The 23,070-nt window shown below is 34.4% G+C and overlaps 1 protein-coding gene across 2 annotated transcripts in view; it reads right to left on the minus strand.

Moving 5' to 3' along the window:
- Positions 1-23,070, minus strand: part of LOC108695307 (thymocyte selection-associated high mobility group box protein TOX) — a 171,801-nt gene that overhangs the window by 48,962 nt on the left and 99,769 nt on the right. For both annotated transcript variants that reach the window (XM_041567875.1, XM_018223744.2), the window contains one exon: positions 10,374-10,616. In XM_041567875.1, the coding sequence (XP_041423809.1) occupies positions 10,374-10,616 (243 nt within the window). The remainder of the gene's footprint in view (positions 1-10,373; positions 10,617-23,070) is intronic.

Below are 23,070 nucleotides of genomic sequence, written 5' to 3' on the forward strand. Positions count from 1 at the left end.
TTCAGCAGGATTCAGCCATATCCTCATGCCTGGCCAAACTGAATCTGAATACTTAAAATAAGTCCCCTTCTCTCCCCTATTGCACATATGCAAATTTTGATATGGTTCAGTCAAATCTTTCACAAAGGTTTTGGAGGTTCAGCAGAACCCAAAATAGTCTTGATACCAAGGCTGAATACTGGATTGCCATGCAGTATGCTATATTTATCTATGAGCAAGGCAGTGGAGTCAAAATCTTAGCACTAATTCATCAAAATGTGACAATAGGGGGCTATTTATTAAAACTTACATTTTTATGATTCTAAAAATCCCATAGGAATGAATAGACTGTGGGTAAGTTTTTATTTATAAAAATATAAACTAAAACTCTGGTTTTACATCCCCTGATTTAATGTTTTTCTGGAATTGACACCAGTTAGTCCGAATCCTATTTTCCCAGAATTTATGCTGTTTTTATGTGGTCCCAGGGGAAACATACAATTGGGGTTGTATGGTATTTGATCAATAAACCTCACAAAATCCTATAGAAGTGAGTATTTAAGTCAGGAAATGTAACTTTAATAATCTATCTCTGTCACCTAGTAGTTGCAAATATCTTTGTTATCTGTATCCCCTAATATTGCTCCTCAAAATAAAAATGCATGTTTTATCAAAATAATGTGTAATCTCTAGTACAGTTGTGATGGGGAAAGTGATATTTCATTTTTACAAAATTAATTTTCTTATTATAATTGCAGATTCACTTATAAAGAGAGGCAGTCGTGGATAGCAGCCGTGTCGATATGCCAACAACTTGTATGACTTCTCTATTATCCAGATCTCCTGGAATGTGTCTATATGGGTTTCTAGCAAGATAGGTGCTGGGCGACAAGAATTGAGTGTTATCTTCAGTTTTCATTAATACCAAATTGTTCTGCCTTTTATGATAAGGGTAAGTTGGACCTTAGCAACTAGACAACTGCTGTTAGAAGCTGCAAGAAAACATGTAAATATAAAGGAAGACCATTTGCAGTTTTCTTAGAATCTGACTGTTTACATCATGCAAAAAGTTTATTTTTAAGTGAACTGCCCCTATTGCCCTTCTGTTTATACTTTTAATTCCTATAACCCCAACTGTGAAAAACATGTCAAAATATATTTAGAAAAAAAGGAATTAAATGCTAATTCTTTAGGGCGCATGATTTTTGAACATATATACAACGAGAGTGAAAAATGTATATATGTAAATAAAATGCAGTATTTATATGTAAGCATCCCTATGCATACTTGTATTTTTATATTTTTTTTAGGATTACACTTCAAAGAAACGTGCATGGGAAAATGTTAATGTCTTAGCTTTGAAGAAAATGATTTTTATATTTTCCTTTAGTACTACACATTAACATCAAATATTTTGTGTCGTAAAATGATTCAAGCCCCTGGAACTCAAATAATTTTCTAATAAAAAATGCATGAGAAAAATAAATGCACTTTATGTTCCACAAGAAAAGACAGTTTCAACAGGCTAATGCTCAAAGAAAATTCATTTTATCAACCAGCCATTCCATTCTTTGGTGCTGTTACAAGCTCCTTGCTGTTGCTAGGCAACCATAATTCATAGTACCTTTTAATGGATACTCTGCTACTGCTGAGAACATTAAGGTGAAGAGAATAAATGCCTTGGGTGAATCTTGAAATCTTTCATTATGCATGTCATTCTATTTCTGTAATGCTATAATGCTGAAATGTTTCTGTGGCAGGAAACTGAGTTGTGGTAATTGCATATTCCACTCATATATGTTTTGTAAGCAGAGCAGCACCTACTTGTCTAAAATGAGTTATTTCAAACATGATTGAAATTGGCCTTTTCTACTTTTAAAGGTAGTAAATAAATCTAAAAAATGCAAACAAAAGCATTGGCCAAGCATAAAACATTGACATTTTTGGTAACAAAATACACAATTTTCATATTTTAAATCAAAAGCAACTACACTGCATGGAGTATAATCACTGTGTACAGAATATAAGTACATTAAGGGGCAGATTTATCAAGGGTCGAAGTGAAAATTCTAAGTAAAATAATTAGAATTTCGAGCTATTTTTTTCGATATTCAAATAGTCAATATTTTTTCAGATTTGAATCAAATTTTGGCCTATTCGATTCAAATTTGAAAAACATTTGACAATTCGAATATCGAATATCATTTGAAAACTTCGACTTCGACCATTCGCTATCTAATACCTGCTGAATTGCTGTTTTATCCTATGGGGGACTTCCTAGAACCCTTATGGAGTCATTTGGTGGACTTTGAAAAATCAAAGTTTTTTGGGGCAAATACTGTTCAATTCAATCAATTCAAATTCGATGGAATGCGGTAAAACTTTGATTCAAACGATAAAAATACAGTCTATTCAATTTTTGTATTCAAATTTTGAAGTTATGGGAGTTCAAAAAAAACTCCCATTACTTCGAAATTTGACCCTTGATAAATCTGCCTATAAACATGTAGAAAACAAAAGAATGAAAACTTGTCAAGTAATTGCGAATTTGAATTTTGCCCCCCCTTTATATTTGTATTTGAGTTATTTTTCTTGCTTCTTCAAATTTTGTGTTTTTTATAATCAGTAATGATATCAAATAGACATGAAGGGGCACATTTACTAAGCTTGAGTGAAGGATTCAAAGTAAAAAAAACTTTGAATTTCGAAGTTTTTTTTGGGTACTTCGACCTTCGACTATGACTTTGACTAAAAATCGTTCGACTATTCGACCATTCGATAGTCAAAGTACTGTCTCTTTAAAAAAAAATTTGACTACCTACTTCGCCACTTAAAACCTACTGAGCACCAATGTTAGCCTATGGGGACCTTCCCCATAAGCTTTCTAAGCAATTTCTGATCAAAGGAAAATCGTTTGATCGATGGATTAAAATCCTTCAAATCGTTCGATTCAAAGGATTTAATAGTTAGATCGAATTTGCGGTAAATCCTTCGACTTCGATATTCAAAGTTGACGGATTTTACTTCGATGGTCAAATAGCAAGGGTTAATTAACCCTCAATATTCGACCCTTAGTAAATGGGCTTCGAATTGTACTAGAATGGATCAACATCAATCTACCTATCAACTGACCTACAACTGTATCACTAGGCAATGTGACTTCTATAAACCATTTTTTATTTTGATTAGTGCCATCTATATTAGAGCCTAAGCCCCTTTTTTAAAGGAAAACAGTCACAAAACAAAAAGCTCCTTTTTTATAAAAGGAAATTATTTCAAAATATTATTTTTTATAGTCCTTGTTTGCCAATGATTAAATAGAAATCCCAGTATGGCCCCAGTTATAATCAAAATTGTGTAGATCACTGTATTAGTGTGTTTAGCTATTTATTAAGCTTTAACAAATGAACTGATCAACGTTTCGGTGGGAGAAGAAAGATAATTACGTATTTACATGGTTAAGTTGTGTTGAAAAAAGAACAAAATCCTTCAAGTTCAACCTTTCAAATGAAACCCAGTGCACATACAGTACATACAGACACTCACAATGACCCCTCCATACACTCACATAAACTATATATACCAATATCTATATTATTTGTAATTTTTAGTATGATAGATTTTAGTATCACAATAGCCTTGGATATTATGCTTGTCTAAGAAATCATCCAAGCCACTCTTAAAGGCATTAATAGAATCAGTCATCACAACAAAATCCAGCAGGGCATTGCACAACCTCACTGTCCTCACTGTGAAGAACCATCTACGCTGCTTCAAATTAAAGTTCTTTTCCTCTAGTCTAAGGGGGAAATTCACCAAAAGGGCGAAGTGACTCTAGCGCTACTTCGCTCTCTAATGCGAGGCAAATTCTAACGCTACTCAAATTCACTAAGATGCGGATTTTAATGAACGTTACCTCTTGTGCCAGACTCTTCTCCAGAGAAAAAAAACGCAACCATGACAGTCTACCCTCATTTATTGAATCTTCTATCCCTCTAACCAGTTTAGTTGCAATATATTTCTTTCTTCCCCAACCACTCTTCCCATGATTAGAAAACAGGACAAGAGATCCTGCAGTACAAACAGCTGTAGAATGGTTGTTCAAGCTAACTATTGGTTATACAAGTGCTCAATGAACTGATTTAATAAAAAGATCAGTTTAACCCTGGCATAAACAAATGACACTTGAAAAGCAAGGTAAACGTTCATGCAAATTTAGGTGCTTAACCATTTAATTAGCCCAAGTGACCAGTCTGATAAAGGGAGATTTTCACAAGAAATGCTAATGGTGCATTACGATGAATGAAGCATTGCCACACACACACATACAGAACATGGGTATGATAGCCTCAAGCACTAATGGCACCAAATTGAACCCATTGGGGCCCTCCTACTTGTGCCTGTATTAATTGAAGGTGCAAGCTAACCACCTTGTGCTGAATTAACAATGCAGTGATCCAGTGACAGAAGCTGCACTAAATACTGAAAAATGTAAGGGGTGTTTCATGGGATGTCCGCATGCTCCCCACCGTGCTACAATGTGTATACATTGCCACCAAACACAGGTAGTTCCACACAGTCACTAAACTGTATCTCTTTTTGCTCCATTCTAGTTAAAGTGAGAGAGTAAGTGAGAAGAGTGTTAAAGAATTGACACATTCATCAAATCTGATGTTTTCTAATCTAATTTGTCAGAATGTGTTCAAATGCTTTCAGCAGTTGACTGCATTTATTTCCAAGGGTGTAAGTACACACACCTGAGTATGAATATCTATTTAAATTATTAAACCCCAATGCAAATTACATCCGGTTATTAACAATTCAAAATAGGGGCAGATTAAGCAAAGTCTGAAATTAGAACTCACTACAGGCTACTGCACTACTTTTGGGATTTTTAAAGTGTATTTACAAATGGGTGATCTTTCATATAAATTAATAGAACGTGAATTTTACAGTGGTGAGCTTTAGGGGCAGATTTATCAAAGGTCGAGGTGATTTTTAGAATGAAAAAAATTTGAATTTTGAGCTATTTTATGTGTACTTCGACTAGGAATAGTCCAAATTCGACTTTGACCATTCGCCATCTTAAACCTGCTGAATAGCTTTTTTAGCCTATGGGGTACCTCCTAGAACCTATTTGGAGTCAATTGGTGGACTTTGAAAAATCGAAGGTTTTTTTTTTGGAAAACGCTGAATCGAAGTCGATCTAATGCGCTATTCCTTAGATTCATATGATTCTAATTCGGATGAATACGGACCAATTAGAAAAACTGACCTATTCGACCAAAAAAAAATACTTAGACTTAATTTCGGTTAGTCTTTTTGAATTCGAATTTCAACGTTTTTTCTATTCGAAATTCGACCCTTGATAATGTCACACTTTGACAAATCTGCCCCATAGTTTACACACAGGAATGAATTAGAAAATGAAATGATCATATTTAAATTATTGTTAACTCTTGAATACCAGTGATCATTCTTCTTGATAGTTAATAAATCAGTTCCTAAAGATGTTATGCATTCTACTTAAAATGTTTGTGATTCAGTTGAACCACTGGAAATCAAAGAAAGAACAAGGGATGGATACTTCTTAAAGAATTCATTATTTGGTCATACTTTGTATGTTAAACACCCTTAGAGCATCTAGTGCATGCAACTTCTATTTCTTCTTTTTGTGTGACTTGTATAGTTGATGCTGTGTGCTGAAAATTCCTTTATGCAATAAGGTATGTCTGGTTTATTACAATAATCATCTTATGCTTATTCATTTACAGTTCTACTGCCTAGATCTGCAAAGTATGAATTAACAAATGTTTATCCTGTCTGTCAAATATAATTACTGTGTATCATGCTGTCAGCTTCAAGTGCTGAGGCAGAGCCCATCTACTAAGAATGAATGGTAGCGAGATGTTGCTTTTAAGTCATGTTGTCATATCGATATTTAAACTTTCATTCTTTCTTAGTTTGTTGTGTCATATCTTCCCTAATCTATAGAAATGTTTTATGCAGATAAATAACATATGATAATGTCACAGGTATCTAAATGTAATATAAATATTACTGTTTAGACAGAGTTAAAGGAACACAGCACACCTACATGTTTTACTTAAGATCAAAGGCCATATGCACATATATATAGTAAAAATACAGTAAAATAAAAATCGACAAGATCTTCAATTACTATTAAAATATCCGTGCGATATTATTCTTTTTTTGTGTTAAAATTGTTTATCTGTCCCCTGTTCAACTTTTTGGGTGTTATTTATTAAAGTCCGAATGCCAAAAACTCAAAAATCTTTCGTTTTTTTTTTACTATATAATCCGAATTTTTTGTACAAAAAAAACCCAGAATTTTTTGCATTTATTATACCCCGAGGATGGAAAAAGTATGAGTTTAAAAATCTGGCATCTCAGACCTACTAAGGTTGCATATAAGTCAATGACAGAGGTCCCTATCCTATTTTGAATTTTCTGTGGTCTGCACTGGAATTAGCCTGAAAATCCAAACTATTTTGGACTTTTCGGGCAAAAATCCGAAAAAATCACTTGATTTTTTCTTTTTTGTCTCCGATCCGATTAAATCATGCCTTTTTAATAATAAATAATCTCCAATCATGGATTCTAGTTTGGTAGGATTCTTTTATTAAAATAAATACAATAATAACTGGTACTTGTCTGTAGTGGCTATTTAAAAAATGTATGAGCCTTAAGATCTTCTTAATTATTGTTAAAGTTTGCCTGTATACAACAGTGTATGTTATGTTTAAATTTTTATGCTTCTATGGATATAACATCTCTCAATATTTTCTGTGCCATCGGTTGTGATTGTGCAAAGTAACCGTAGCTCTCATATTACTTTATGGGGCTGATTCATTAAGGGTCGAATATTGAGGGTTAATTAACCCTCGATATTCGACTAGGAATTAAAATCCTTCGACTTCGAACATCGAAGTCGAAGGATTTAGCGCAAATACTGCGATCTTACGATCGAAGGATTATTCCTTCGATCGAACGATTAAATCCTTCGAATCGAACGATTCGAAGGATTTAAATCCAACGATTCGAAGGATTTAAATCCAACGATCGAAGGAATATCCTTCGATCAAAGAAACTTGGGAAAGCCTATGGGGACCTTCCCCATAGGCTAACATTGACTTCGGTAGCTTTTAGATGCCGAAGTAGGGGGTCGAAGTTTTTTTTAAAGAGACAGTACTTCGACTATCGAATGGTCGAATAGTCGAACGATTTTTAGTTCGAAGGTCGAAGTAGCCCATTCGATGGTCGAAGTAGCACAAAAAATACTTCGAAATTCGAAGTTTTTTTACTTTGAATCCTTCACTCGAATTTAGTGAATCGGCCCCTAAGTGTTTAGGAAGATGCAATCATTGCAAAATGAAGACCAAAAATTGAAAAAATCATTCAGAATATGGTGCTAGCTTTTTTTTTTTTTGCAATAGTAAGCTTTATCATACAACAATAGACAGCTCCCCACTGGTTTTATTACATTGTTTTCTCTGAATGGTTATTTATAGCAATTACATGCACCGAGGAGGTGGTTTACCAAAATAAGAACTTATTATAATAAAACATTCTCCAGTATTGTGGCTTTCATTTTTGCCAAAGTAGGTGCTAATCACTAGATTTCTGGTTCTGTAATGGTAAAGTCTATCTTTTGGATGTCAGAGTACATATTTATGTGTACATATATACTCAACAAAAAAAGAAAAGCAAAGATGTGCCTGATTATAACATGATAAATTGTGCAAAAGAATATCTAATTATTCATTGCCTTTATTCCCCTGTCACATTGTTTAAATGCATTTCTTTCTTACACAATGTGACACCCATTTCATTTCAGCGTAATGCTTGCGTTATTTGATACTGAAGTAATTACATTTGACATCATCTATTCTTTTCCTGTCCTAAAAGAGGTTCCAGGTGGGTCCCCTGTTATGTTTTATGTGTGTACAGGAGCAAAATGCCACAATATTTTGGAGGAAAAAAAATTCCTCAGAAAACCAGTAATCAAATTTTATGTGTAATCAGATTTTCTTCTGAGCTTTGAAAGCTGCATTATTCAATATGCTACTGGTCCTTTTCATAATGGCAACACAGTGTATTAGAAATGCAAGCTGCTTTAATATATTTCCATTTGCTGATTTGCTGGGCTCCCAACGGATCTAAGGAAAGAAATTGCTATAATTTCATAGACCCTGAAGAAAACATATGTGTGCTGCTTGTGAAAAGGCTTTTATCAGGCAAAAAAAAACACAACTATAAAAAATGTGGCATTATTATTTACTGATTACTATTATTTTCCCTGGCAATGTATCTACAATTTATCTACATTTTATACATCAATGTATATTAGGAAATTCACATATACAATACATAAATAAGAAATAGTGTCCTATTAATTAAAAATGTGCAGTCAAATTTCATCAATACATTGCAAAGATTTGAGATACATTTGCATATGTGCACTTATACTTTACTCAACTGTTAATATATTGTATTAATACTGGATATTTGCTTTGCATAACCTGGCATATAAATCACTCTAAAATAGAGAAAAACACACTAATACTGCATCTTCTCTGCTGCTCTGGTTTTTTGTGCCTTAATACATGACATGTTTTGGGGTTTCCCCTTTTTCAAGTGTATAGAAATCTTCACGGTAAACATATTTAAATCTATAACCCCACCATCGTGATGTCACATCCTCCATGTGATTTCAAAGAACTAGACTAAATTTCCCATGAGTCATTGAGGCTTATTTTATCAACAATTTCATTTTAGTGGTTTACGATGTTTTTTAAATCAAGACTAAACTCATATTCTCCAAAAACATGAATGCCATGGAATTTATTAAAAGATCAGAATATAAAAAATAAAAATGAAAAAAAAGTCCTGAACAATTCGCTAAAAAAAGGAATACCTGGGAAAACCTCTAAAATGTGAGTTTTTGGGAGAATTCTGGGCGAAAAAGAAATTCAAAAACCTCTAAAAGTCTGAATTGATAAAAAGCGGTCCAATAAATCCCACACAGCTTCCATTGACATCTATAGGACCTTGAAAACTTATAGTTGGCAAATTTTTGCATTAGACGGTTTTGTCGATTTTACACTCAGGGGCAGATTTATCAAGGGTCGAATTTTGAATTTGAAAAACTTCAAATTCGAATTCACAAAGACCAACAGAAATGTATTTTAAATTTTTTTAGTTTTTTTGGCTGAATAGGTCAATTTTCGATCCAAAAAAAACCTTTGATTTTTCAAAGTCCACCAATTGACTCCAAATAGGTTCTAGAAGGTCCCCCATAGGCTAAAACAGCAATTCGGCAGGTTTTAGATGGCAGATTTTTAAAGAGACAGTACATGATAAATTTTCAAATTTCTTTCAAATTCAAATCGAATTTGGACTATTCCCTAGTCAAAGTACACAAAAATTAGCTTAAAATTTGAATTTTTTACATTGAAATTTTCACCTCGACTTTTGATAAAATCTGCCCCTTGATGAATCTTAAATTTTTTTTTAGCTTTTAAGTAAAAATAGGAAAACCACAAATTTTTTGAGATTCTTGTTAGTAAATGGGTCCTCTAGTGTCACTAATGGGGGAATGTAATAAAAGTTGCAAAAAAGATAAACAATTCGCACCAATAAGAATAAAAATCCACATGTCGTAATGAAATATTGTTCCTTAAATGGATATTGCATTGCGAAATTTAATTGCGCACTCTTAATAAGTGCTCAAAGGTGTCATAATATTTTGGTGGAAACATAATGCTTTTTTTAGTAAGAAGTTTTATTACATTTACTGCGCATCAGCGCAAACTACAAAATTCGCAGACGGCTTTCCACTGTTGGAAGTGGTCACTAAACAATTTCCAGGTTCGCAAAAGCTATACTAAATTTGCGCTAAGCAAAAATTGTTAGCGCAAAGGCATACATTTTTCGCATTGTGAATAGTTTTTCCATTACCGACTTTTATTACATTGCCCCGTTAATGTCCTAATTCAAAAAGTGGCATTTGTCAACATTTTTGAATTTGGATATAAAGGGACACTGTGACTCATATAAATGTAGTCTGTTATTTTAGAGATCCCAGAGGGGGGTTTTATGCTTAAATGTGTTCACTGTGAAGATTTCTATACACTTGAAAAAGGGTGAACCCCTGAAACATGTTGTGTATAAAGGCACAATAAACACCAGCAGAAGAAAAGATTCTGTAGTATTAGTATGGTTTTATTTAATTTTATTCATGTTGATTCCTGATGGTGAGATGGTACCATCTTTCTGAATTTAACAGACTGAAAGGTGTACTAAAGGACGACTAGCATCTTGTTAATATTATTGATTCACTCTAAAATAGATTTAAAAAATCAATGCCTTACCACTGACAAGGAGTTTGCGAGCAGAGAGCCATCTTGACCCAGCATATTGGACACTGTAATTGCTGGTAAATCCATGTTCTGAGGATGGAATGGAAGAAGACCATTTTGATTCACTGGGTGACACAGGGAGTGGAAACCACCTTCTGTTTCTGACAATGACACGAGTGTATGGTCTGGCAGTGAAGGTGGAGTTATTGGTGGAATGTTAAAGTCTTCATTTTCTAGACTATGGCCAGGATATGACTGTAATGTGAAGAAAAACAAAATATAAAATTATTGCATTCATAAATATATAATCTATCAATGAAGAGTTATTTTGTTCACTAAAGACACTATTCATTAAAGGCAAATATCAGCCCCTTATAAAATTATGTTGTGTTTGGAACATCATTCCCCCCCCCAAGGCATTACAAAGTCTGGCATAATGGCATTCGCAGAATTTCTAGCAGATGTTGTTTTTTCAGAAGAATTTAAAGTTTAATATAAATTCCTATGGCTCTTTCTTCTGGACTCTCATTGCTGCTGAATATCTCTTTCAGAGGGTCTGGGGAAAGCAAATGTAATTTTATAAAATCAGCATTTGATAAAAAACAGTAATTACTAACATATGAAATCAATGTTTTAATATGAAGTACAAAGTGTTTACCCTCTATAGATATATTCATATAGACCAAACCCATGGAAAATCTGCTCAATACAGCGCTATAAGTTAAAGCTAAAGAACAGAAAATACAAAGAAGGGATTGAAAAGCATAGCCCATGCCCTTCATATTGCACACCAGTTTTATATATGCCCTTACTTTTATGATAACCTGCCTTTTATATAATCTGGTTTCAATGTGATGTTTAGAGGACACCGAAGTAACTAAAAAATATTTTCAATGGATTTTTGATGACAAGGATTCTCCAAGAGATCTTGTCTTCAAAGGGTATTGATTAGTAAAGCCAAGTATGTATTTTACCATTTTCAGATTAAAGTCCATAGAGGAGATTTAAAATGTGAATCTTAGATTTATTTTGAGCTTTTTCTTGAAGTCCAAGCTCTTACATTTTCTGTAGAGGAAGGTGGGTCCCAACAACTAAGTAGAATGGCACCCCAATTAAAACAAAGGATTAGCTAAATAAAAATATGTCCTTCCTCAACCTTAATCCACTTTAATCATAACCTGTTCCACCCAAATGATTAATGATAGGTATTCCATGACAAAGTCTGCCATTTTGGGGGGTCAGCAAATCTGACCAAAGAGGAGTTATGTGTCTGTTTGGACTCCAACTGGGATCACATCCCTAACAGGACATCTGTCCTCACCTGATGATGGCCCTGATCTTAAGACTCATTTATGACTGCAAGTGCACATGTAGAGCTCTAAAATGGAGGTTTATTGATGCTGTTCATTAAACATGCAATTCTGAATAGTTTTGCTTAACACCATTGCATCTATCCTGCCTCCTCTGAAGACATGCAATGCACGCGCACAATGCACCTATTGCATATTGCCACGCTGGACATGGAGGTAATTTGCGGGTTGCCACAGCAGGTTGTGTGAAAAGGCACTGCAGACTTGCATATTTTAGTGACACACTCCTCACTCAACCACAATGACCTTTAATAAAAGGTTTTACACACAAAACGCTGCGGGGAATAGTACAAGTTGCCCACTGCTCTTGCAGACATGCTGTGAAAGAGCCCCTTATAAGTTGCAGTACCAAGGCTTCAACAGATTCTGAAAACACAGTACCGGAATGGAGTTCTGCTTCCAGTGTTACCTATTCGATGTCGGGTGCCTCTGGGTGTATGTCCCCCAAAACTGCCAAGGGCCCAAAATCAATGCCCACGAATAAAACACCAATGGCACATCCAATGCTTGTGGCTTTGTCAAGGCTTGACAAAGGGTCTCGTAGTGGCCCAAAACTTTGCCATTTATGAGCTAAATTAATAAACCCACAACTGGTTTCACAAGCATCGGATGTTCCATTGGTGTTTTATTCGTGGACAGATTCTGAAAACAAACAGTTTTTTCTTATAAAGCTACAATGGAATGGTGACTGCTGCAGTTAATACACTGATGCTTAAAGGGATTCTGTCATGATTTTTATGATGTCGTTTTTATTTCTAAATAATTCACTCTACCGTATACAATTTAATTCCTGAACCAATAACATTATTTTTTTTAGTTGTAATATTGGTGTGTAGGCAGTCATCTCAGGTCATTTTGCCTGGTCACGTGCTTTCAGAAAGAGCCAGCACTTTAGGATGGAGCTGCTTTCTGGCAGGCTGTTGTTTCTCCTGCTCAATGTAACTGAATGTGTTGCAGTGGGACCTTGATTTTACTATTGAGTGCTGTACTTAGATCTACCAGGCAGCTATTTATCTTGTGTCAGGGAGCTGTTATCTGATGACCTTCCCATTGTTCTGTTGTTAGGCTACTGGAGAAAGGGGAGTCACATGACTGACAATATGTCTAGCCCCATGCCAGATTTCAAAATTAAATATAAAAAAAATATATTTGCTCATTTGAGAAACGGATTTCAGTGCAGAATTTTGCACTATTAACTGAAAAAAAAAAATATTTTTTCCTGTGACAGTATCCCTTTAAAAAAGAACAACTGAATGAATTATCCCTTATAAATGACAACAATCTCATTTTAATATGATAGAAGAAATCTACATTTATTCAACATTAAACTGATTTTAAAAACATTGATTGAAATAGACCAAAGGTTTTTTTTTTCTTCTATGTTTGACCAGTACTTTTCTATGGCATTGCAATTCTTTCATCTGTAATTTTATTACATGGATATTCAGACTGTACAAAGCTCATTAAACGTATATTTTTCTTTCAAAGCCGTTCAAATATTATGATACAATGCTTCACAGAGGACACTTTGAGAAGTTTAAATAACACAAACCTTATCTTTAATTTCTGAATAGATTACATTTATAATCACATATTTCACAGTCTCTTTTGTCTCAGCATGACTTAGCACCGATAGTTTCAGAACATAATGTATTGCTAAGGAAACCTGGAGTCCATTCCATAAATCATCTCAACACTCAGCAAGAATTGTCCAACAGTGCCATTGATATGTTTGAGTCAATGATGCTGAAAACAAATTTTTGTCTTACTTCACGTGTTCAACAACAGTAATAGATCATCTTCATTTAAAAGCACTCAGCAGGTTAATTTATCAAGTCACAGTTATCAAAACCATATTATCTGCTAGGGCAAAACTTTCTTTTTTATTTTTTTCATCAGCTTCTCTTATTTATGGATGGCTACATTTCCCAATAAGGAAAGAAAAATCTATAAAACACAATTTACACTGTATTCTTTCTAGCATATGTAGGGGAAATGGCTATACTCCGAATTACAATGACATAAATCATTAAGTGGTGTCATTGGTGTTAAATTGTGTTCTTACCACATTAATAATTATGTAAAATTTAAATTACACACAAAAAGTATTCGATATACAGTAACATGTTTTACCTCAGGTTTGACATCTCTTATCTAGAAACCTATTTTCCAGAAAGCATCAATTTACAGGAAGGCCATCTTCCATAGAGTCCATTTCAAGAAAAGATTCTAGTATTTTAAACATTTCCTTTATCTTTGTAATTATAACTAAATTGCATTAATCTAAGTTTCTCTGGTTGAATTTTTCGAGATTTATTTTGCTCCATAGAAAATCAGAATTCGAAAATACTCCAACTAAAAACTATTGAAGTCATATAAATAGGGCTGGAACTAGGGGAAGGCAGAGAAGGCATGTGCCTAGGGTGCAAAGGCTGGGGGGGGCGCCAGGCTCATACCTCCTCTGTCGCCTACCCAATGTCTGGCCCCTCTCTCAGACTGTCTCTTCTATTCGAGCAAGGATTTGCGTCCATTATCACATGGGAGTTGCAAGCACAATTTTTTCGAGACTTTTCCCGCACATACAATTTTCATTCTAATTTTTTTTAGTAAATCGAGCCAAATTGTGGTTGGGTGTTAGGTTGAATTATTATTTTTAATTTAATAAGAAAAAAATTAGTTTTAATAAATACCCCCCTATATATTGAATTGATTTTTTTAGTAGACTTAACATTCTGGATAACAGATCTTATCATGATGTAAAATGTCGCTGGTCTAAAACCTGAAGGTGATTTTTCTTGGTTTGCTCAAATTTGAGGGTTACAGTTTGGTTTCAGCTGAATATTTTATTGAGGATTATGTATTCAGCTGAATCAAAAAGTGTTGAATACAGTGCATCTCTGTGGATTAATTAAAAAGGATTTGATATCTTTGCTCTTTCCATGCCCATTAATTAAATTTTAGGACATCTTTCACTTCTTGCTTTAACTTAATTAATCAGTGTCACTGATATATTCAATACAACACATAACGTATTTTGTTTCAGTATATTGACTGCATATTTATGATTGTGGAAAGGGCATATTCATCATGTTTCATCTTCATCCACTACCTGTAGTTTTGGACATATAACCATCTCAATGTCTTCATCAACAGAGTTGCAATACTACTGCAGGGTCTAAGGAAAGGAAGGCTTATCTACCCTTGTCCTAGATGCAAGTGCAAACATACAAAATGAATAATAAACTGTAATGTTGATTAGACTAGGTCCATCTATAACATCCTAAAAGGCGCTTTTAAGATGGACTTCCCTTTGAATAAAAACTATATATTCATTTGTGAATTGTAAGTTCAACTGAAACATATTTTTAATTTTGAGTAATGAAGATGTCAAATAAGATGGTAGAGTTTTTACTTAATTAGATTGGCCTATTTTCCAGGCAGTCTTTTAGTTACCATTAAAAAAGTCAACTTTAAGGCAGTGCAACAAGAGCAATTCTATAATGAATACCTCTGGGACTGTATAAACTAATTATTACAAACTTGCACAAAAAAACTGGTTTTAGTAGCTAGCTCAGGCTTGCAGGATATTGTTAAATTAACACAGTCAATAACTGCTTAGCCATTTTATCAAGGAGAGGTGTCTGTTAGATATATGACCCTGTTTAGAGATTCACTTTGTAGCTTGAGCAAGTAAATTCAATGTACATAAATGATGACTTTGATGCTGTATAACATAGGCATGGGCCATGCAGATAGAATATTTAATAAGACTGGTTCACAAAAAAGTTCATGTTTGAACTTCTGAACACAGAGTACACAATTAGGTAATAACAAGGTGAAACTATGTCTTTACATAATAACATAATATGCACACAAATTATCACTGGAAATGGCACAAGTCCATGCAATAAATAAACTTTTGTTTAGTTTTATTTTCAGTGGTTCAGTGGTACTTTATAGTGATGGGCGAATAAATTTGGCAGGCTACGAATTTACACATTTCGCCGCAAGCGAATAAATTCATGAAACTGCGGCAAAAATTAGCCAGCAAATTTTTTTTTAAAAATGGTCGTGTGCATAAAAATTGCCACTTTAAATTTGAAATTATTCGAACGCCCATTGACTTTAATGCATTTGGACAAAATAGGCACGCATATTAAAATTGTCGCGGGCATCTAAATTGATGTACGTCAAAATAATTTTGACACCATTGACTTCAATGCCTTTTGCAAATTTTGCACCGTTTTGTGTATTTTGCGGGAAATCATCACTAGTACTGTATTGTTACTTCATTCAGACATCTGCAGTTATGTATAAAATAAATAATAGATAACCCTGCTTCATGGGGACCATGCTGTTTAGAGTGGTTTATCACCAAACCCTTAAATAGAGGGAAGTTTTCCACCCACAACACAATTTGCAAGTAAAACCAAGCCTCAAAGTCAGAAAGTTGCCTTCCCTACATATTATGACCCAACCAAAAGAGGTTAGGAAACCCTGATCTACAGTCAGGGACATGGGATATAACAAATCATATGATAAAATGAATATGTGATTTTATACTTTCTACTGAATGTATCAGGCATTAAAGGGGTTGTTCACCTTCCAAACACTTTTTCCAGTTGAGATGTTTTCAGATTGTTCACCACAAATAATTTTTTCAATTGCTTTCCATGTTTTATTTTTTATAATTTTTCCAAAATTTAATTTTAAAGTTTAATATCCGTGTCTCCGGTGTCTCAGTCTGGCAGTTCAGTGATCCAAGAGCAGAGTCTGAACCGTTACAATTGGATACATTTAGTGGCTACATGAGTTGATTCCGAAAGTAATTGCGAAAAGTCTTTTTTTCAAGTGAATCTGAAAACAACTAAACTGGAAAAAGTATTTGAAGTTGAACAACCCCTTAAAGGATAAGGAAAGGCAAATTTACTGGTGGTGCCAGTACTGGGGATAAAGAGTCTTCTTACTTAACTTTCTCAGGTGCCACTAGTAAACATTTGACTTGCACATATGGACTGAAGTAAAATCTGACACTCTTTCCCGTAGGCTGGTACATTTTTTTTTCTTAAAGTAGGACCTGCCTGAGGCAAAAACCTAGTGACTTATTTCACTTTGGGCTGCCTTTCCTTGTCCTTGCCTTCCTAGTTACTGTAAATCCGCTTTTGTACATTGTTAAATCATGCATCTATTATTACATGTCTTTACTGATATTCACTGTACTGAATGTAGTCTGAATAAATTACACCATGCCTGGATTTGTGGAAAGGCCACCAAGGCCCGGGCCTAGGGTGGCAGGATTTTAGGGGGCGGCATGCTGCCCAACCACACCTACATTGGTACAGAAACACTTGGATTTCGCAGGAAATATGTTAGTTTTTAATTCCCTGTGTACCAATCCCCATTGCTTCAGTCCCGAGGATGAAAATTTGCATGAATAAAGGGGAAGGGACGGGGCGATGAACGGCAGTGGGCCTAGGGGTGCCCACTATGAAAATCCGGCCCTGAATGCCACTGGGGCCATATGATATCAAGAAGTGTACCAATGCAATGGAGCACCAGAACACTTCATTAATGTCTAAGAGACTCAAACCAATGTGGATTTAGGTCTATGAGACTATAAACAACAGATGTTGTGTTTTTTGGATAATAAGGAGTTGAGTAGTGATGTACTAACCTGACCCGTTTCACTTCACAAAAAATTCATTTATCTCTGGTTTTAACAAACTTTTTTACTTTTGGTTTATAAACGAGTGAGTTGGGTTGAACCTCTGTCGCTACTGTTAATTTTTTATCTTCTAAACTCTTCATTCCATTCTAAGGGGCCGATAATTTGTGGCTTTTTAGGCATAGCATAGCCTTAGCCAAGATCAGGGCAAGTTAATTCCAAGGTTACCCTGTCCTGCCTTCCTCTTTGTGGTGTCCCAGTCTTAGTTAATTCAATAAGAATTTACTCTGCCATCTACTTTTTCATTATATCTTCCTACCTTACTTTAAGACTGTGGCGCTGGATTTAGCCCATATCCCAACTTTTGGTCATAATCAAAACCTAATTTAGATCTTATTCTTATTTATCCAGTAATTGACCTCTACTGCATGGCACTTTGTATATAAATTCTATTTTAATTATGAACTTTTTTAAGAACATCAACTTTGTAAATGCACTTTGTTTCTGATAATTAATTGGCACTTTCTAATGAATTGTGGATATTATTAATTACACCTGAGCCCAATTATGAATTTTTAATGAATTGGCTGTTAACCTTTAGTCTGGCAATATTCATTGGATACACGTACTAAACGGCACTTTATATTTAATTTATTTATTAATTGGCCTGGGAATCAATTGGTCTGAGAATTGATCGGCTTTACTTAAAATTGTTGATGGATTAATTGATCGGCACGCACTGCACTTTAATTTAAGTTTTGTGGTTGTAGCTACTACTTGAATGGTAGTTCATTAAGTCATTACTAGACATAAAATCAGTTGTTACTGACGGGGTACTTTTCTATTTAATTATTGTATACTACCTTTGTCAGCTCCCTGTAGTAACCACTAAGATCTTGGTTTTTTCATCTATGATAAAAGAGTTCCTTTTTCTCTATTCACATTCACAAAAAATTCATCAAACAGCAAAAATGTGCAAAAATGTATTGAAGTCTATGGACTACAACTTTTTTTATTGATGCACCCAATTTGACTTCAAAGTTTGGCTTGGGGGCAAGTTTTGGAGGTATAAAGACCACACAGTATCCTGCACACTGCCTGTCCGCATGTGGCTACCATATCACAGCCAATCACAGCCCTTATTAGATACCCCCCAAGAACTTTTTTATCATTCATATGTTGAAAACCAAAAGGGGTAAAAAACAGGTCATAAGTCTTAACAGGTGTTTTCCAGAAAAATAGATAAGAATTCTGCATTATGGATATGATAAAAAAGATATTTTATGTTTATAGAGACATACTGTATATAACATATCAAGGTTAGGTTCATGTGTACTGATATAAAATTCAAACATATGTCACATAGCAATATGATACATAGGAATCCCCTAATATTGATTCATGCAGCTTAGTTTGGATCGATTACAATGTTCTGTTTTATTAATACAGAGAAAAAAGAAATACTTTTAAAAAAAGATTAGAATTATTTATTAAAAATTGATTATATGGATATGGCCTTCCCATAATTTGGAGCTTTCTGGATAACAGGTTTTCTGTATAAGGGGCCTCATACCTGTCTTATGTCTCCACTTGCCTGTCTTAAAATGGGTAATTATAGAGTCCTTACAGTACATGACATAGGACACTACACAAATGTATATTAGTATATTGTTTATTTCAAAAAGCACACATTATTATTCATGAGAAATCAACAATTTATAAGTTAAAGTCAGTTAATTTCAATATTTTAAAAGGACATTCTATGCATGCGCATATGTGCACTTTGGAGGTTTGAGTGCATGTTGATATTTATATTTGTATGTAAGTGCACGTCTCCAAGATAACATAAACTGCCTAGTTCATTGTAATATATACGAGCTTCCAAGGCCTGTAGTTTTTAATAACACAGCTGGAAAAATGCTTCCAATAGCAATGATAGTAGTAATAACAGACACAGCCTCTGTGTTATAGAGGCCAAATGCCTGTGGTCTATGCAAACCTGCTGATCTTCACCTCTACTCTTTACTGTATCCCTTTAACTATATAATATTTTAATTGAATAACCACTTAAAATATTGCTCCTTTTTATCTTTTTTCCAAACTTTTATTCAATTTTTTATTTTCAGTTTTATAGTTTTCTGCTTGTCCAGTCATTTTATTTAACAGAGTTACCAAACCTGTTTTATAGCAGAGCCCACAGGGGAGAATAAAACATTCTGATTCTGATTCTGCTGTTTCCAACATGTTGACAGACATAAATAACAGCACAGATAAGATAAGCAAACCAATAGAAATCTTTTGTTCAGTGACCAGCCAGAAGAAGTAGGAATTGTTACACCTAGGGGCAGATTTACTAAGGGTCGAATATCGAGGGTTAATTAACCCTCGATATTCGACCAGGAACTAAAATCGTTCGACTTCGAATATCGAAGTCGAACGATTTAGCGCAAATCCTGCGATCGAACGATCGAAGGATTATTCGTTCGATCGAACGATTAAATCCTTAGAATCGAACGATTCGAAGGATTTTAATCCAACGATCGAAGGAATATCCTTCGATCAAAAAAACGCAGGCAAGCCTATGGGGACCTTCCCCATAGGCTAACATTGAGTTCGGTAGCTTTTAGCTGCCGAACTAGGGGGTCGAAGTTTTTCTTAAAGAGACAGTACTTCGATTATCGAATGGTCGAATAGTCGAACGATTTTTAGTTCGAATCGTTCGAATCGTAGTCGAAGTCGTAGTCGAAGGTCGAAGTAGCCCATTCGATGGTCGAAGTAGCCAAAAAAACACTTCGAAATTCGAAGTTTTTTTAATTCGAATCCTTCACTCGAGCTTTGTAAATGTGACCCATAAACATCTACCTGCTCTGCTTTTACAGCTAAGGGGGTTATTTATTATGAAAAATCATGAATGTGAATAATGGTTTTAGAAAACATAAATGTTTTATATTTATTAAGAGAAAAAAAAACTTGAATGTAAAACTTCAGCATCTAAGAGCTTGCAAGGTCATGTAGAAACCTATGGGAGCCATCCTAGCCACATTTAGGGGGTTATTTACAGAAACTCGGCTTTTTCTCACTGTTTGGCAAAAAAAATTTGCTCAAACCTGAATCCCCTTTATTTACCCAAATTTATCGAGTTGTTGTCCGAAAGCCTCTAATTTATAAGATTATCGAACAAAAACCGGCACAAACAGCCGGAAACGCTTGAGAATCCTGAAGGTAAAAAAATGTTCCAAAAGTAAAACAGACCATCTGAAATTAACTTTTACATGATTTCGACAGGTTTTAGCAGGAGTATTTTCTCATTAACATTTTTATCAGCTTCAGAGCAAATCTCGAAAAATTTTAGGTTTTTATTTCCTTAATAATTTAGATTTTTTTTGTCCTTTAAAACTCAATCAGAGAAACTCAACCTTAAATAAACAGACCATTGCAACTATTTATTTAATCTGAGTTATTAAAAAAAAAATTCTTTGAGTTTAAAAAATCGCTTAAATGATGAGGAAACCATGAGTTTGATATATTCAAGCTATTTTCAAATAATGTATTAATTCAAGTTTTTTTATATTCCGATATAAATAAGGCAACATTATTTTTTACACAAATCTAAATTACACAAATTTTGATACATAGGCCTCCCTTACTTCTCAGAACACAAAACAATAACAGCTTCTCCCCAAAATTGTTTTTAAGATTATAGAAAAGTTATGGGAGATGACAAGGCCAGCAAAGGATGAAAAATACTCTCAAATATTTTATAGAAACACACCAGTATCAGTTTACAAACATTCTCAATCTCAAGCCTTTACCTCTCTCCTGGCACTTTGGTGTCAAACACCAACACTTTTTTCAAGGACTGCACTTACTGTACAGATATTAGGGATCATTATTTATCAAAACCTGTACAGAAGGGGTGCAACACGCCTACATGTCGCCCCCTGCCCCTCATGAATACAGCACTGCCAAACACAGTCAACATTGTTTTCACTCAGGCATTCAAGGCTCTACAGCAAGTTGTTTAGAATATGACCAAATGGTGAATGTATCTCTTTGAACCCTGTCTTGCACATAATAAATAACCCCTCTTTTGTTAGGCTTGTACAAAAAACTGGAGGCCAATTCAGTCTCTGTAATGTCCCTGAAGATGGCTGCCATCTAAGAAGCTGTCTGCTATTAAAGTTTGTATTATTAATTACAGTTGTATTGGAGATGTACAATTACAGGTATAGTATTTGCTATCTGAAAACCTGTTATCCAGAAAGCGTCAAATTATGGAAAGGCCATCTGCCATTGATTCCAGTATAATAAAATATTCCAAATTTGTAAAAATTATTTCCTAAAACAGTACCTTGTACATGGTCCAAACTGAGAAATAATTCATCTTAATAGGAATCAAAACCATCTTATTGTGATTATTTAATATCTACATGATTTTTTAGTAGAATTAAGGTATGAGATTCAAAATTATAGAAAAGTCTGTTATCTGGAAAACAGCATTCCCCTGGTCCCATTCCTGTAACTGATAGTCACTATGAGTTACAGTGGGCTGCTATTTATAAAACACATCTCAGTTCACCACTGAAATGAGCACGTCTCTTTTTTAATATTACCTTTAAATTATAGAGCCACTATTTTTTTTTTTAATTTGGCCAATTTAGGCATGGTGCAGGAAAGTATAAATTACAACAAAGATAAAAGCGATGTCAGAGCAAAGTGAAATCGCAAAATGTCATAAGCAATGTAATGTTAAATTATTCAGTTTTCTGAAAAACGATATATATATATATATATATATATATATATATATATATATATATATATATGTATATATGCAGTATTGATATCTCAAAGGACATGTTAATCAATCCGTATATGCATAAATCAGATGAATATTTTATGCAATGGTTTCAAGCAGTGTAAATGCAGTCACGGCTATGTCTTAGGCACTGAGTAATACAGGTGCAATAACACAAATACACTACAGGGCACATTTACTTAGGATCGAATATCGAGGGTTAAATAGCCATCGATATTCGACCATCGAAGTAAAATCCTTCGACTTCGAATATCGAAGTCGAAGGATTTACAGCATTTCCATCAATGGATTTTAATCAATCGATCAAACGATTTTCCTTCGATCAAAAAAAGCTAGGAAAGCCTATGGGGAACTTCTCCATAGGCTAACATTGGTGCTCGGTAAGTTATATGTGGCGAAGTAGGTAGTCAAAGTTTTTAGTATTTTGTGGTCACAGCCTCGCTGCACCCCTGCCTAATGGTTTTAAAAACTAGTGGTGAGCACAACTTTCCCTTGTTTGTTATAATTTATACAGGAGCAGTGACCAGCTCCATGTTGTAGCTCCCACCCTCTCCAACTATAGTCAGGTGATCCCACTGGTGTCTAATAAAAGGGCAGCCAAGTTTGGGAGTTTTACTTTGAAAGCAGCTAGTAAGTTGCAGGTAAATCGTATTCGTCCCTTTTATAAAATGTATAATGAAACTATAGAATTCTTAATGAATCAGATGAAAATTAAGCGTAGGACTGGCCAGATATGGGATGACTTTGACGTAGTTGGCCAGCTTAAATATATTGCAATATATGGACAAACAATCCCTGTTTTATTTAAAGGGTAAGGCATTTTTCAGTAGCAGTATGCACAAAATGTCTCTGTCT

The sequence above is a fragment of the Xenopus laevis genome, chromosome 6S, assembly GCF_017654675.1.
Source record: "Xenopus laevis strain J_2021 chromosome 6S, Xenopus_laevis_v10.1, whole genome shotgun sequence".
Lineage (NCBI taxonomy): Eukaryota > Metazoa > Chordata > Amphibia > Anura > Pipidae > Xenopus > Xenopus laevis.